General features: G+C 33.6%; 1 protein-coding gene and 2 long non-coding RNA genes across 3 annotated transcripts; all 3 read left to right on the forward strand.

The window, feature by feature from the left end:
- The first annotated feature begins 2,445 nt into the window (after positions 1-2,445).
- On the forward strand, positions 2,446-4,316 carry LOC126747878 (uncharacterized). The gene is made up of 3 exons (XR_007664452.1): positions 2,446-2,601; positions 2,659-3,972; positions 4,186-4,316. It is a non-coding gene; the product is annotated as an uncharacterized LOC126747878 (long non-coding RNA).
- Positions 4,317-6,063: 1,747 nt separating this feature from the next.
- Positions 6,064-6,710, forward strand: LOC126747957 (uncharacterized). The gene is made up of 3 exons (XR_007664532.1): positions 6,064-6,290; positions 6,356-6,419; positions 6,529-6,710. It is a non-coding gene; the product is annotated as an uncharacterized LOC126747957 (long non-coding RNA).
- Positions 6,711-13,241: 6,531 nt separating this feature from the next.
- On the forward strand, positions 13,242-14,867 carry LOC126747852 (uncharacterized). Its single transcript, XM_050456756.1, has 2 exons — positions 13,242-13,463; positions 13,511-14,867. The coding sequence occupies exons 1-2, from the start codon at positions 13,424-13,426 to the stop codon at positions 14,848-14,850; spliced, it is 1,380 nt and encodes a 459-aa protein (XP_050312713.1). The 5' UTR covers positions 13,242-13,423; the 3' UTR covers positions 14,851-14,867.
- Positions 14,868-15,121: the final 254 nt, after the last annotated feature.

Here is a 15,121-nt window from a genome sequence, read left to right on the forward strand (position 1 = left end):
AATATCTAAGAAATGCCTTTGCTGTTTGCAATGTCATTCACACCATTTCTGGATATCTTAATGATGTATCTTTTTGACATATGACAGTTGATTTGTTATTCCAGGGACGTGCCCACGGGGTAAGCGGGTTAGGTTTTTTGTACAAAAAATAGCACCTAGTAGATTTTTTGAACCTCCTGTACATTTTTTGGATGACGCAACTAAAGATGGAATTGTTTCAACTCTTGGGTGTTTTTCGTATCTCCCTCCGTTTTCGATAAAAAAATTAGTTTAATGCAAACGTTTGAAAAAACTTGAATAAACATAATAAAATGCCTACTTATCGATTTACAGGGTGAAGAATAGTAAATACGGTAATTTGGAATTTTGACATGACATTAACTGTACTACCTGTTGAAAAATAGTTTTAATTAAACTTAGGTACATTAATTAAATTCTTAGAATAAACATTAGTAAATTGATGAAGGTAATGAAAAGCTATGGACTAAGAAACGTACGCTATAAGAGTTGTTCAAAATGAGTTCCTCCAACTGCAATGCATGCGTCTGTCCTGCGACGCATTGACTGGCGAACACGTTCAAAGATCCCTGGCGTGTTTCGAATAATATCGCAATTTGCAATAATACGATTTCTTAATTCTTCAACATTTTCGATGGGGGTGGTATAAACTAATTGCTTGAGGTGGCCCCAGAGGAAAAAGTCTATTGGATTTAGATCGGGAGATCGCGCAGGCCAGGGTTGTATACCTCCACGACCTATCCAACGATTGGGATATACTCTATCTAAATACTGTCGAGCAATTAAGCTGAAATGCGCCGGAGCGCCATCATGCATGAAAAACATTTGGTACCTTAAGTCAAGCGGAACGTTTTCTAATAGTGTTGGCAACTCCTCTTGAAGAAAACGCCGATACACTTCTCCACTTAACCTTTGTTGCAAAATGAAAGGACCAATTAAGTGGTCTTCAATGATTCCAACCCAAACATTCAGTGAAAATTGGTGTTGATGGCGACTTTCACTTATTTCATGTGGATTTTCATATGCCCAAATGTGATTATTATGGAAATTCATTATCGAATTCCTGGAGAAATTAGCTTCGTCCGTGAAAAGTATTTTTGATAAAAAAGGAGGATTTTCTACAATGTTTTGTTGTAACCATCGACAGAAAGCCACTCTATGAGGATAGTCGTCTGGCAAAAGTGCTTGTACCCGCTGGATGTGATACGGGTACAAAAGCTGATTTTTCAGTATTCTAAACACTGTTGGCTGACTAATGTTTAAAGTGGCAGCAATCTGTCTTGTACTCGTTGAAGGATTATCCTCGATTTCGTGGAGCACTGCTTCTTCAGCTTCTGCGGTTGCAACTGTGCGGGGTCGTCCATTGTCGACTGTAAGTTTTTTAAAACTTCCACTTTCTCTGAGACGTTGATGGAGGCGAGTAAACATTTGACTATGAGGAAGTACTCGGTTAGGGTATTTGTCCGCGTAAATACGCCTCGCTGCTTGTGAATTACCATTAGCAAGACCATACACAAAGTGCATATCGCACATTTCACTATAAGTGTACTCCATTTTAGACAAAAATGAGGAAATTGTCTACTTGACAGGAAAAAAACAACACCTTATCACTGAGCCACACCTAGTAATGTTAAATGAACTGGTATTTTATTTATTGCATTTTCAAAGCAACGAAAAGAATGCGACAAAAACTAAAACGATAATAGTATTTACTAAATTTTGTTTAATACGTATTTACAATTTCAACATTCCGCAGTATTTTTTAGATCAGCAGTTGTTAATGCTGTACTTGATATTCGACACTATGAATAGGTAAGTATTACATTTTAGGAAGAAAATTATTTCTTTGCTTTCGCGTGATTTAAAAGCATTTCCTTGTATTTTTACAGAGGGATGCAAAAAAGCAATTCTTAATTTTTTTATCGAAAACGGAGGGAGATACGAAAAACACCCAAGAGTTGAAACAATTCCATCTTTAGTTGCGTCATCCAAAAAATGTACAGGAGGTTCAAAAAATCTACTAGGTGCTATTTTTTGTACAAAAAACCTAACCCGCTTACCCCGTGGGCACGTCCCTGGAATAACAAATCAACTGTCATATGTCAAAAAGATACATCATTAAGATATCCAGAAATGGTGTGAATAACATTGCAAACAGCAAAGGCATTTCTTAGATATTAATAAAAAATCGATTTTTTAAGAAAATTTGAACACCCTGTATCTCGGAAATGAAGCACTTTCGGACATATGTTTATAGGAACTTTTCGTCATAATTTAACCCAAAAAAACCGGCATTTCATTTTCGTGCAATATTAATGAATCACCCTGTATATTGTTTTATATAATTTTTAGTATGTATAAAATCAATATATACATATATTATAATATATATGTAAATATATAGTGATAGGTTAAGAATTTATTAATTGCAATAATAGTTTTATAAAGTTTATTTGCCGCATGTATTTCATTTTAGAAAATGAAATCTCTTTTTAAAATTTGGACCCTGGATCGTAAGAAAAAAAGCTTCATTGTTGTTGATGATGAGGAGTGGCGATTTGTATGCCGAACTTATTTTAAAAGGTAAACGAGGTATTAATAAGTTTTTTTAAATACCTATGATTTAACAATTTTTTTTAGCCTCCGCAAATTTCGGAATTAATGGATCATCATTGGTCTTGGAAGAAGATGGAACGCCTATAGACAACAAATGTTTAAGTTTCGTTAAAGAAAAAACTTTTACTTTATTGGCCAAGGACGAAAAGTGGTTCAAAATATCGTCCGAGTGTGGCAGTACATCATCTTCAATGGCCACTACCGTAACTGTGGAATCCGACTATTCGAAACTCACAGCCTCAGACGCAACGGGTAATTCTTCTATAGAAATAACAACAGTTACTGATTGTAACACCGAGTATTATTGGCACGCTTTTGAAATTCCTTATGAAGCTCTAAGTAAGCAACATAAGCAATTACTGGAAAATGGAGTGTGCCCTAAGCAAGTAAAATCTAACTTGGTTCATCTGATTGTAAATAAAATGAGGTCGTTAAAAAAAATATACCAAGCAAAGCATTCAAAATAATAAGCAAAAAATTGATTGACAAATATCCTGTGGCTCTAAGGGATATCGACGAGGATGGAATTGTGTTAGGAGATGGAACGCATTCTCTTATGCACAAACTACAGGAACGCAACAATTATCTAAACAGGCCGCATAAAAATACTAATTGGCTTTCTGAAAATCCAGTTAAAACAAAAAAAAAGACAAGTTAGTGCAAGTGCAGGTTGCACTAATTGGTCTCCTCAGTTACCAGCTATATCAGAAGAATATAAAAGCCGGGAAGAAATTTCATCGATAACAGAAGAAAATTTTGTAGATGTAATGGAAAAAGTTATGCCGAACAAAGGCAATTTCTGAACAGGCTTTCCCCACCATCCATAACAGAAATACAAGAGGATTGGCCAATTCTTCTTTCTAAAAAGGGAATTTTTTGGTACTTTTCAAAACTAACAAGCTGCGATATACACTTATTAGATCAGAGTAAAGGAAAAATTGAAAAGCTAGTAGAGTCCATAAAATGAGAGAATATGCCGGTGACGTAAAATGCGCACAAACCCACTTTAAACCAAAAAATCAATAAAGGGGAGGCCCCATATTTCCCTGATTAGGTTTACTTGACCGTGAATACATGCATCTCTCTCTTTCACAAGGAAAAAGATAAAGTCGTTATAATAGTTATACCTCTCCGCTTTATTCATCACAGTACCCTTGGAAGTTCGATGGTGTTTCGCAATAAGTCAGTGTCGTCGCACTTGGGAACGCGTTGAGAGTGTAGAGTGTGCGTGTAAATTCAGTTTAATTTGTGTTTACCTACTTTTTTCTTCCAATTTTGGTGTGTTTTAATTTAAAGACTATTATTTTGTGTGTGTTTGTTACTACTAACGTATTAAAGGTAAGAAAATGTAGTAGTTTTAAAAGGTATCTTACAGTGCAAATTAATAAACCAAAAGAAACAAAGAATTTACATTAACTTTATTTTTGAAGTTTTTTGATTTTATTCATATTGTCTGTTTTTTTTTCAAAACATGTAAAAATAAGAACGAATGGTTATTCAAATCATTTAGTTAGTTTATAGATCTATGTAAAATATTTAACTGTTTTGTAGATGTCGCCAAAGAAATTAGGTACGAAAGGGCAAATAATACATAGCCAGGGAAGAGAAATTATTGCCAATGTAGCAGAGTTTATGCATAAAGAGGCAGAAGAAGGATTAACTATTCCTTTAAAATGCTTTAGGTAAGTTATCCAACGGTTAAAAAATCACAGATAATTAATTATTATTAAAACAATGTAACATTTAAATAAAATATTATTTACTTATAATTAACATAATAAATTATTAATATAACAATATAGATATTTTTGTGGCTGTTTAAAATATGAAATATAAAACAAAATTAGGTATACAAAACAGCTACATTACTGTTTTTTATGATACAGTTTTTATTTCTTTGGTAAAATTAATATACAGTGCTTTTCTTTGAAGTCCCCCCCCCATTTATTTTTTGAACGGGTCAAAAAAATTTTTTTAAACTTGGCATAAGTAAATTGGTCTATAGATACTATTTTTCACTGTAAACTAGGTAGTGATAAATTCCAAGATGGCGGCTGGGCGACTTCTTGAGAAAAAATGTTAAATAGAAAGGGGGGTCGTGTGGTACCTCATTTTAAAGGTCTCAATGAGTACTTTATAACCCTGAAATATTAGACCCATATCTTAACCCGTTTCAAAATGGCGGCCTAATAAAAAAGTTTTTTTTTAATTTTAACGTTTTACATTTTTTTTATGATTTTTGAATAGGTAAAAATCAGTGTACGAAAATAAATGCGTCACTATTTTATTTTAACATAAAAACGACAGTTCTAGATGTCAAAATAACACATAAGCGCCATCTTGAATAAATGCATTAAATAGAAATCTTGTGTTACCTCATTTAAAAGGTTTTATTGAGAACTTTTAATATTTATTACATGGACTCGGTGGACTCCATTTTGACCTGTCTAAATTTAGAACATGACGAGAAAATGACAAAAACGGAACTTTATGAAATAGTTCTTCAAAATAAAAGATTTTATCCGATAAAGTGCAAACTTGACGAACTAATGGAAAGTCACGGACACTCAACTTTGCGTTTGCCTCCATACCACCCAAAATTGAACCCCATTGAAAAAATCTGGGCCACTGTTAAAAACTGGGTAGCAAGCAGGAACACAACTTTTAAGTTAGCAGATGTAGAAGCTTTGACGAGGCAAAAATTTGCAGAACTATCTGTCGATGATTGGAGAAGCATTTGTGACCATGTCGACAAAATTGAAGACAAATATATAAAAGATCATAATCTTTTTGATGAATCTTTAGATTCCCTAAAATTTACGGTAAACACTGGCTCATCAGATGAAGATTTGGAAACGAGTTCCGACGAATCAATTATCAGCAATGTGGACATTTTGTCAGATAGTGACTAATTTAATAATATGAATATGTATTATATACCGTAATAATATTATGTAGTGTTTTTATGAGCAGTAAAATTTATATACCCTTATGTGGAGTTTTATTTTTAATATCTTTAACAGCTGAAGAAAGAAAAGAAATAGATGTTTTAAAACATATTTTAAAAATTAATTTTTGTTTTAAATATTTTTTTTTTATATTTTAAGATTTCAACTGATTTTTAAACAAAAGTATTTCAAAGGACATAATCTTAAATGATGATTACATTAATGAATATCAAATAATGTTCGTATCATAATGAGTATAAAAAAAAACATATGTATTTCTTTAACACGTATCGTAAACGTTATTTTGAGTATCTAAAGTAATATATGTATGTAAAGCTAACACTAATATCCACATACGCATAAATAAAGCAGCGAAAAGTTTAAATTTATTTAACAGTATTTTAAACCCCATTTATTTAATAATATTTTAACACAATACACCCCGGCACTGATTGTTTAGTCATAAACTATCTGCTAGAATTCTACGCTTCTACGCTTAACGATAGCCAGCTTAGATGCGCGCAGTCTGACGTCACCGGCATATTCTCTCATTTTATGGACTCTACGCTATTGCCAAAAACTACTAAGGGTAATGAAAATTCTAATCCTGACACAGAACCCATTAATGATCTTTTTCTTCAACTCTTAAAAGAATTAACTCAAAGATTTAAGGAAAAATTGGATGAAATTTATGTTAAATTTGATAAGGTAACTGTTTGTTTTATTTAGCTTTACATAATATTTCCTTATATAGCATATTTTTTAAATTCCAGAATCTATTTGAATTGGTTGAAGAAGATTTGCCTATCACACCCGTCATTCTTCATATACAAAATGGTAAGAAACTATATATCGTGCGTGCGGAAGAAGACTGTTACAACTCAAAATTTGCACTTTTTAAGATTTCTGCAAAATACGACCTAAAAATTAATTTTCTTTAATCTAGAATAGTGTTACATGTTTAGTTCAACTACTTCTCAAGAGATGATGAGATGTCACACCGGCATATTTAAAAAAAAAACATTGCGCTGCTCAACAAAACCGTTGCAGTTCAGCTTAACACTAGCTCTCAACAGGAAAGGACGGTCCGCTTTGAGCAAAACTGTAACATTTCTATTTGGTGCAAATTGTTAATAGTCCAGGACTATTAGACGAAAAGAAGATCAATCTGCTGAAAAAATCCCATCTGGCTGAATTTTTTACCAGAGCTTCTTTTCGACATTACAAATCATCCCTCAAAAGTCCCTATGAATCCAAGTGGAGCTTTTTTTTTATGGGGGGTCAAAGGTCACAAAAAACACTTTTTTACAAATAACATCGAAACTATCAATCCTACGATAAAATGAGCTATTACCTTTTTTGTTCAGTATGAAATTCTCCACAAAAAAGGTCTTATGCATTTTTTTCGTAGAGACCTTCGATTTGCAGAAAATTGCGGTCAAAGTGTCGTAACTGTCAAAAATCATAAAATTCGAGTCAAAACGTGTTTTGAAATCGTTTTCTCGTTGAATATTTATGGTAGGGGCTCTATGGGTATTCCCCCTTGTGACCTAGAGCACAGCTGGCCCTTTTTTTCTATGGTCGTATGTGCGTCACTGTATACCTGGCTGTGGGACATTGACGTCATTTGACCAGTCTTCAGGCCAGTATTCTGTTATTCTCAGTTGTAAACAGACGTGTAGAATAATTTCTCACAGTTTTTTAGTGATATTATTCACCTACTTATCGAGAAATGGCCGAAAATTGCATAATTTGCGACAAATCGCTGTCAGACGGAGCGACTGTTTGTGTCGAGCGCGGTATTAAAACCTTACGTGACGCCAGTATCGAGCGAAATGATGGAAAAATTGTATTTTTGCGGAGTGTCGATACGATAAAAGTACACGTGGTGTGTCGCAAGGAATATACTCGGGCAAGTAGTATTACTGCGGCTAAAAGGGAGCGAGATGCTGTCCCCAGTACCTCGACTGCTAGCCCTCCTCGGCGAAGAATGCGTTCTGCCGAGAGCGAGCAATTTGAATTCGACAAAAATTGTTTATTTTGTGGATTGGAGTGTTCTGAAGAACATGAAAGACGAGTTTCTATGAGTCGTCGGCGAAAAATCAAGCAGGTCTCCACATCGACATTTAAATCGACAGTGCTTGCTACAGCTCAAAAGCGTAATGATTCGCTTGGTAGGCTAGTTGAAAATCGTATTGTTTATGAAGAAGATTTAGTAGCAGTAAATGCGAAATATCACAGTGAGTGCTACGTCTCTTTCGCGCGACCTTTATCACTCCAAAAGCATGGGAGACCCCAAGATATGAGGATCTCTTCAGCAATGGAAGAAATTTTTCATTACATCGAAAATAACGATGACTGTCAATTCACGTTATCTGAGTTGAAAAAGGTATGTACAGATTTTGTTCCTGACGATGTTACCGTCAAATCAAAACTCGTTGAAAAGTACGGTAAAAAAATCGGCATTACCACGAAGAGTCGAAGTTCGACTATGATTTGCTTCTCCGATGTTTGTCATGATATCTTGAACAAAATCTGGTATAAAAATCGAAAATACGATGAAAAAGAAGAACGATTCAGAATTTTAGAGGCCGCTGCAGCAATCATTCGAGAAGATATTCAATCCACACCTATTAATAGCGATTACTATCCTCCTACAAATCAAATGTTCGACAATATTAATGAAGATATTCCTGAAAGTCTGCAATATTTATTGGAACAAATTATCATTAAAAATAAAAAAGGAAAGCTGGAGCCACTGAAATTAAAGTGTACTGCTTTGAGTCATTGCATTATGTCAGCAGTGCGACCACGATCCTTCATACCGCGTTTACAAATTGGCTTATCAGTTTTTCTACATAGAAGATTTGGGTCTAGGCGCATTCTTGACATATTATCAAGCTTGGGATTATCATCATCATATAAAGATACACTTCTCTATGAAGTTGCTGCTATTCACCATCCTCAACCGTTCATATTACCACCTGAAACTGGAACATTTATACAATTCGCTGCTGATAATGCTGATAATAATGTTTATACAATCGATGGTCATAATACCATTCACATAATGGGAGTAATACAAATGATTACACCACTAAGTTCAGTCATCGCAAAGGATCCAATTGCAAGATTGATGACCATCCCAGTGGCTACTGAAATCGCAAAAATTGCTGAAGTTCCAATTGAAGTTTATGAACATTATGGTAACACTGGGTTGAGCAAAATTACCATGGAAAATCTCGATTATGATGATTCAAGACCCCTGTCATTTATCCGAAAAGTTGATTTGTTATGGATGTATGGAAAGTGGCGTTCTATATCAAAGGTTCCAGGTTGGAATAATTTTATGGAGTTACTGTTGACTGACGACCTCAATTTTTCAACATCTCGTGTTTTATTTCTACCGTTCATTCATCAGCCTGCTAGTAATACTAGGCGAATTTCATTTACTTATGTCGTTCCTCGGATCAATTGGTTATATCATGGCTGGGAGTGGTCTCAAAGATGTTTTGAGTGTCATTTATGCTACAAACTCTGTTGAAAAAATGTTGGATGGTCATGCTTATGCGAGAGCTATCAGAGCTCATACACTTCTCCATCTGGCTTTGGCGACAATAATCGGAAAAAATATTAATATCGATGAAAATGTTGGAATTCTTGATGGTACTGTTAAACAAGTAATGATGCGTATCTTATTATTTGATGAAATTTAAAATTCCGATATGGTTGATCTATTGGTGGACAAATTTAATGAAAAATTATTTGAATGTGAGAATAGAGGTCCTACGGCGCGATTATGGGTTCAATATTTCCGAATGGTATCAATTGCAAAAGAGTTCATTAGGGCTGAGCGAATGGGAGATTGGAATGCACACTTAAATTCTATAAAAAATATGCTCCCTTATTTTCATGCGTCAGGACATTTCCTCTATGCAAAATCAGCACATTTATACCTTCAGGATATGTCTAAGTTACATCTGACTATGGAAGAAAATGCATTTAAAAAGTTTACAGAGGGATTTTTCACTATTCGACGATCTAATAAATCATATTGTGGAACTTGGAGCGACATGATCATCGAACAATCATTGATGAAATCCATGAAAACAGAGGGTGGCGTTGCACGTGGGAGAAGTACACAAGAAAGTGTTTTGGTAAAATGGGTGTATGGTATGCATGCTATGAATACTATCAGCGAGGGTATAGAGAAATTATGTAACGTCCGTTTAGATACAGCAGACCAACATGTAGATGCACGAGACGCTCGAGTAGACCGTGACAATGACGACATCAAAAAAGTATTGGATTGGTTTTCTTCTCATGATCCATTCCCAGAAATCAATCACATTATGTCCATTTCGAGTGGAATTATTGGTGACGATAAAATAAATTGTCATAATGCTTATGAAATCGGTGTAGCTTCCATGAAGACAGTAATGGGTCAAAAATTCTCAGATATAAAGCTTAAACGTATGCACAGGGTCCTTCCATTATTAAGTGTTACTTCTTCTGTTAAAGTTCACGATACGAAAATCGCTATAGATCCACTGTTGCTATTTCAACGTATAAGTGTAACAAAAAAATTTGAAGATCAACTACGAGAATTTCTCCAATATGAGTTAGCGCCATATCCATTGGCTCTTTTTGATGAAATGGGAATGCGCAAGACCAAGAAATCAGCTTTATATGATTCTTTTCAACCAGTGTCCCTAGAATTAACTCCTCTTCAAGACACATATATTATTGATGGCGGATTTCTTTTGCATCGAGTCGTGTGGAATCGAGATGTTACATATGATGCTATTTTTGATTGTTATGTTCATTATTTACGAAACCACTTTGGTTTGAACGTTACCGTTGTTTTCGACGGTTATAACAATCAATGTAACAACACAAAAGCAATGGAACAGCAACGACGATTAGCAAAAACCGGTACAACCACAGAAATCATGTTTGATCCATCAATGACTCTGACAACAACTCAAGAGAAATTTCTCTCCAATGTCAATAATAAACAGCGATTTATTACAATGTTATCAGAAAAATTGAAACTAAATCATATAAACGTCGTGCAAGCAGAGGATGATGCTGATGTTCTCATTATCAATACTGCAATTGAGTTGACGAATGAAAATCGGAGTATAATTGTTGGAAATGATGTAGATTTATTGGTTTTATTGACAGCTCTCGTGCCTGAGAATAAAGATATTTACTTTATGAAACCTGGAAAATCACACATTGATACAGTTATATATTCTTCGAAAAGTTTCGATACTCATATTGCTATTAAACCACTCATTTTATTTTTGCACGCTTTGACTGGATGTGACACGACATCTGCTCTTTTCAATAAAGGCAAGGCAAAAGCCATTAAAATTTTTGAGAAGAGAAGTGACATCAGAGATGCAGCTAAAATATTTAATGAGGAACAATGCTCCCCAGATAATATTTTCACAAGCGGTATCAAAGCGTTATTAGCGATATATGGTGCTCCACCGCGCGAAGAATCTCTTGACCATCATCGATATAATTGCTTCGCGAAATCGACAAGATACGATAAAGCTGTTAAACTTTCAATGCTACCACCGACATCGAGTGCAGCTTAATCACATTTATGTCGTGTTTATTATCAAGTCCAGAAATGGCTTGGTAAGAATTTGAATCCATTGGATTGGGGATGGACCATGGTTGATAATTATTTACAGCCAATACAAACGTTATTGCCACCTGCTCCTGATGTTTTATTAAACACAATCTTTTGTAATTGTACGAAAGGTTGTGGAGCTAATTGCGGATGTAGGAAACTTGGACTACACTGCTCTCCGATTTGCGGCTACTGCCATGGACAATCTTGTTTAAACATAAAATCGGACAATGAAGAGTCCAAAAACATTGAATTTGATGAAAATTTAGATCCAATGAATTTTTTGTGCTCAACACTTGAAGTTGGGGAAGACTTGGAAGATGCCGCATCTAGTCACACTGATGACTAAATAAAAAATCCTATTTACTTCATTTTTTCTTTGTAGCTTCGTGGATTAGGCCTATTGGGGAGACCACATGAAAAAAAAACGCGTCTGGTACTTTACCTCTATGGTGACGTGGAAAAAAGTACAATATTTTACAATTTTTTCAATGTCCATCATTGAAAGTAAAATTTCTATAAAAAAATGACCTCTACGAAAAAAATGCATAAGACCTTTTTTGTGGAGAATTTCATACTGAACAAAAAAGGTAATAGCTCATTTTATCGTAGGATTGATAGTTTCGATGTTATTTGTAAAAAAGTGTTTTTTGTGACCTTTGACCCCCCATAAAAAAAAGCTCCACTTGGATTCATGGGGACTTTTGAGGGATGATTGGTAATGTCAAAAAGAAGCTCTGGTAAAAAATTCAGCCAGATGGGATTTTTTCAGCAGAGAAAGTCTAATCGTCCTGGACTATAAGTGTTTTTCCTGTTAAAGAGTGTTAAAATTTGAGTTATAACGTTGATTTTTTTTTGGTAAGTAAAAATTATATTAATTTTATCTAAAAGAGGGTTACATTTTGAAATATTACTTTTTGGCATTAAAAAATATTAAATAGTGTTGATAAGTTATAAGAAAAAAAGAAACATTTTGGCTTGTAATGTCTTTGACTAGCAATGTTAATTTAATTTTGTTTTATTCCAAAATGTAACGTTTTTCTTAAGATATTTTGTCTTAATTCCGTGTATACAGTAAGTTATTTTAATACGCAACATAGGGTTTAACGTATCAAAATTTAAATTTTTTTCAATTGAAAAATGGTGAATAGCCAAAATAACATACAAGGTGAAATAAAAGGGATAATTTTTCAATTGTTACTTTTTTTACAAGATTTTACTATTTCTGCTACTCAAACATAACAGCTTACGGCGTTGTTATGTATCTTTAGGCGGTTTCGAAGTTTTCTGTCTTTGTTAATCCATCAAATGAGTTTAAATTCTTTTACGCAAAACCCTTTGCCTCAATTAAGAAAATATACTGCATGTTTATAAGTAAGGTATATTATTTAATTGGATTGTTGAAACAGTTACGTCACATCCTTAGTGTTTGCTATGACGTAACATTGCGATCAGCTTAAGCAAATCTTAATTAAATACGTTCGATAATAATACGTCCTTGCAGTGTATAGTATACAGTTGTAGTATACATCTTTTTAGCAGGTATTCGTGCTGTTTGAATACTGTTTTTCACGTTTTTGCTTACCCCTATAAAAATAATTTATGTTGTAATTTGTTTGCAGATTAAAATGACTGGAACGTATGAAAATCGAAGCTTGCGCTTTTTAAAAATGGTAACAAATATTCAAGAAGATGAAATACTTACAACAAATACTTCAAAAGAAAATCAGCTCATATCGGCGGACTTCGAAGGTAGAATAGTAAATAGGCAATAGCCGTAAAGCTTAATTAGATAAATTTCAATTTTTAAGAAAAATAAAACTGTCAATCTGAAAAAACATCACAAATCTATAAACAGGGTCAGCAGTTCGGCTCTTTTCAAATATCTGCTCCCTTGCAAGGTAACAAAAAAAATTTTTAATTTAGACTATATAGGTGTTTCTATTTAATTTATCTTCTAGAATCTTTACTGTCCTGCTTATCAATACCATCTACGAGCAGTTCATCATCGTGTGTTTATCAAGATAAAACAATCATATCAAATATTTCAGAAGAAGATCCAATCACAGCAACTGATTTTGAAGGTATAGAATATGCAAATACTTAATAACTATAACACTAAATTTTACTATTTCCAAATTCTTAGAAAATATAGATTTTCATTTTAAAGAAATTCAGAACCAGGATAGTAGTGATGTTGGCACTCAAAATCAAAACTAATACGTTGTTCCAAGGTAAAAAAAGTAAGATTGAATATTTTGGTTTTAATTATTTCTTTTAGGAACCTCAGTGCGATGCTCGTCAACCTCTTCAAGCAGTTCATCACCGAATTCATCTGACTCATCATCGACATCATCTTCATCAGAATCTGATGAGGAACATGATCCATTTGGATCAGATGATAGTATAAAGGATCCATTATACGAGAATACAAACTCGCCAAATAATTCTGATACATCGGAAGAAGAGAATATACATCAACCAAAAAAACGAAAACTTATAAATAAGACTGAAATAAAACAAATGGGTAAAAGGAAAAAGAAAAATGTATTATTATGGAAAAAAAATCAAACAAAAATATTAAGGAATACAAGAAAAGCTTACGTTTCCACACAAATAAAAAAAAATGAAGATGGAACAAAAATTAAAATGCAAAGAGAACATCCGCAAAAATCCATTCAGTCACCTTGCAATGAGAAATGTCGTTTGAAATGCTATATTAAAATTTTGGAGGAACAACGATTACATATTTTTAATGAATATTATAGTCTCGGAGATATTAATAAGCAACGAGAATACATTTCATCTAACATGACGTCAATAAATTCAAAATATAAGTATAGCAATACTGAACAGCCTAGAAACCCGAATAATGCATTCCATTTTATAATATCAAGCACAAAGGTACGTGTTTGTAAAAAATTTTTTATGGCAACGTTAGCCATAAATAACAGAACAATTCAGACGGTACTAAAAAAACAAAAAAGCTGCGAAAGTGGGACAGTGATTGAGACAGACAAAAGGGGGAGGCACCAAAATCATAAAAAGATAAGCGATGAAATTAAAACCCAAATAAGAAACCATATTAATTCAATACCTAGAATTGACAGTCATTACTGTCGAAGCAGAACAACCAAAGAGTATATAGAAGGAGGAAAAAGTTTAATGGATATTCACAGGGACTATGTAAGTCTGAGCAAAGAAAAAAATCAAGATTTTGGAAACTACCAGCTTTATAGCAAAATATTTAATGAAGAATATAATATTGCATTCCATTTGCCAAAAAAAGATCAGTGCGAGCTCTGTATTAAATATCAAAATGCAACAGATGAAGAAATGAAGAAATTAGAAGAAAAGTATAATCAGCATATACAAGAGAAAGAGCTAAGCAGATTAGAGAAGGAGACAGATAAGCAGAATATGGACGGTAATATAAAAGTGTTAGTGTACGATCTCCAAAAAGTTTTACCATGTCCAATGGGACAAGCAAATTCTTTTTACTATGTTTCTAAACTAAATGTATTCAATTTGACCATTTTTGATATAAAAGAAACCGAAGGTACTTGTTATGTATGGCATGAAGGCCAATGCTTAAGAGGAGCCGATGATATTGGGACTTGAATTTTGAAATATTTAGAAGGCTTAACTCAAGAACACTCAGAAAATCTAGATGTAATATTTTACTCGGATAATTGTCCGAGACAAAATAAAAACAAATTTATTTTAGCTCTTTACATCTTTGCAGTAAATAAATTGAATATTAATTCCCTAACACATAAATTTTTAATTAAGGGACACAGTCAAAGTGAAGGTGATAGCGTTCATGCTAGAATTGAGTCAGAAATTACAAAATTTTAAAAAGCCAACCCAATTTACGTACCCGAACAATACA

Source organism: Anthonomus grandis, chromosome 20 (assembly GCF_022605725.1).
Source record: "Anthonomus grandis grandis chromosome 20, icAntGran1.3, whole genome shotgun sequence".
Lineage (NCBI taxonomy): Eukaryota > Metazoa > Arthropoda > Insecta > Coleoptera > Curculionidae > Anthonomus > Anthonomus grandis.

What these genes read in the sequence shown, in the direction of transcription:
- LOC126747852 (XM_050456756.1), top strand. Translation starts at nt 13,424, where the DNA reads ATGTTGGCACTCAAAATCAAAACTAATACGTTGTTCCAAG. An exon ending in AACTAATACGTTGTTCCAAG is followed by an intron (nt 13,464 to 13,510) that starts GTAAAAAAAGTA and finishes TATTTCTTTTAG; the next exon opens with GAACCTCAGTGCGATGCTCG.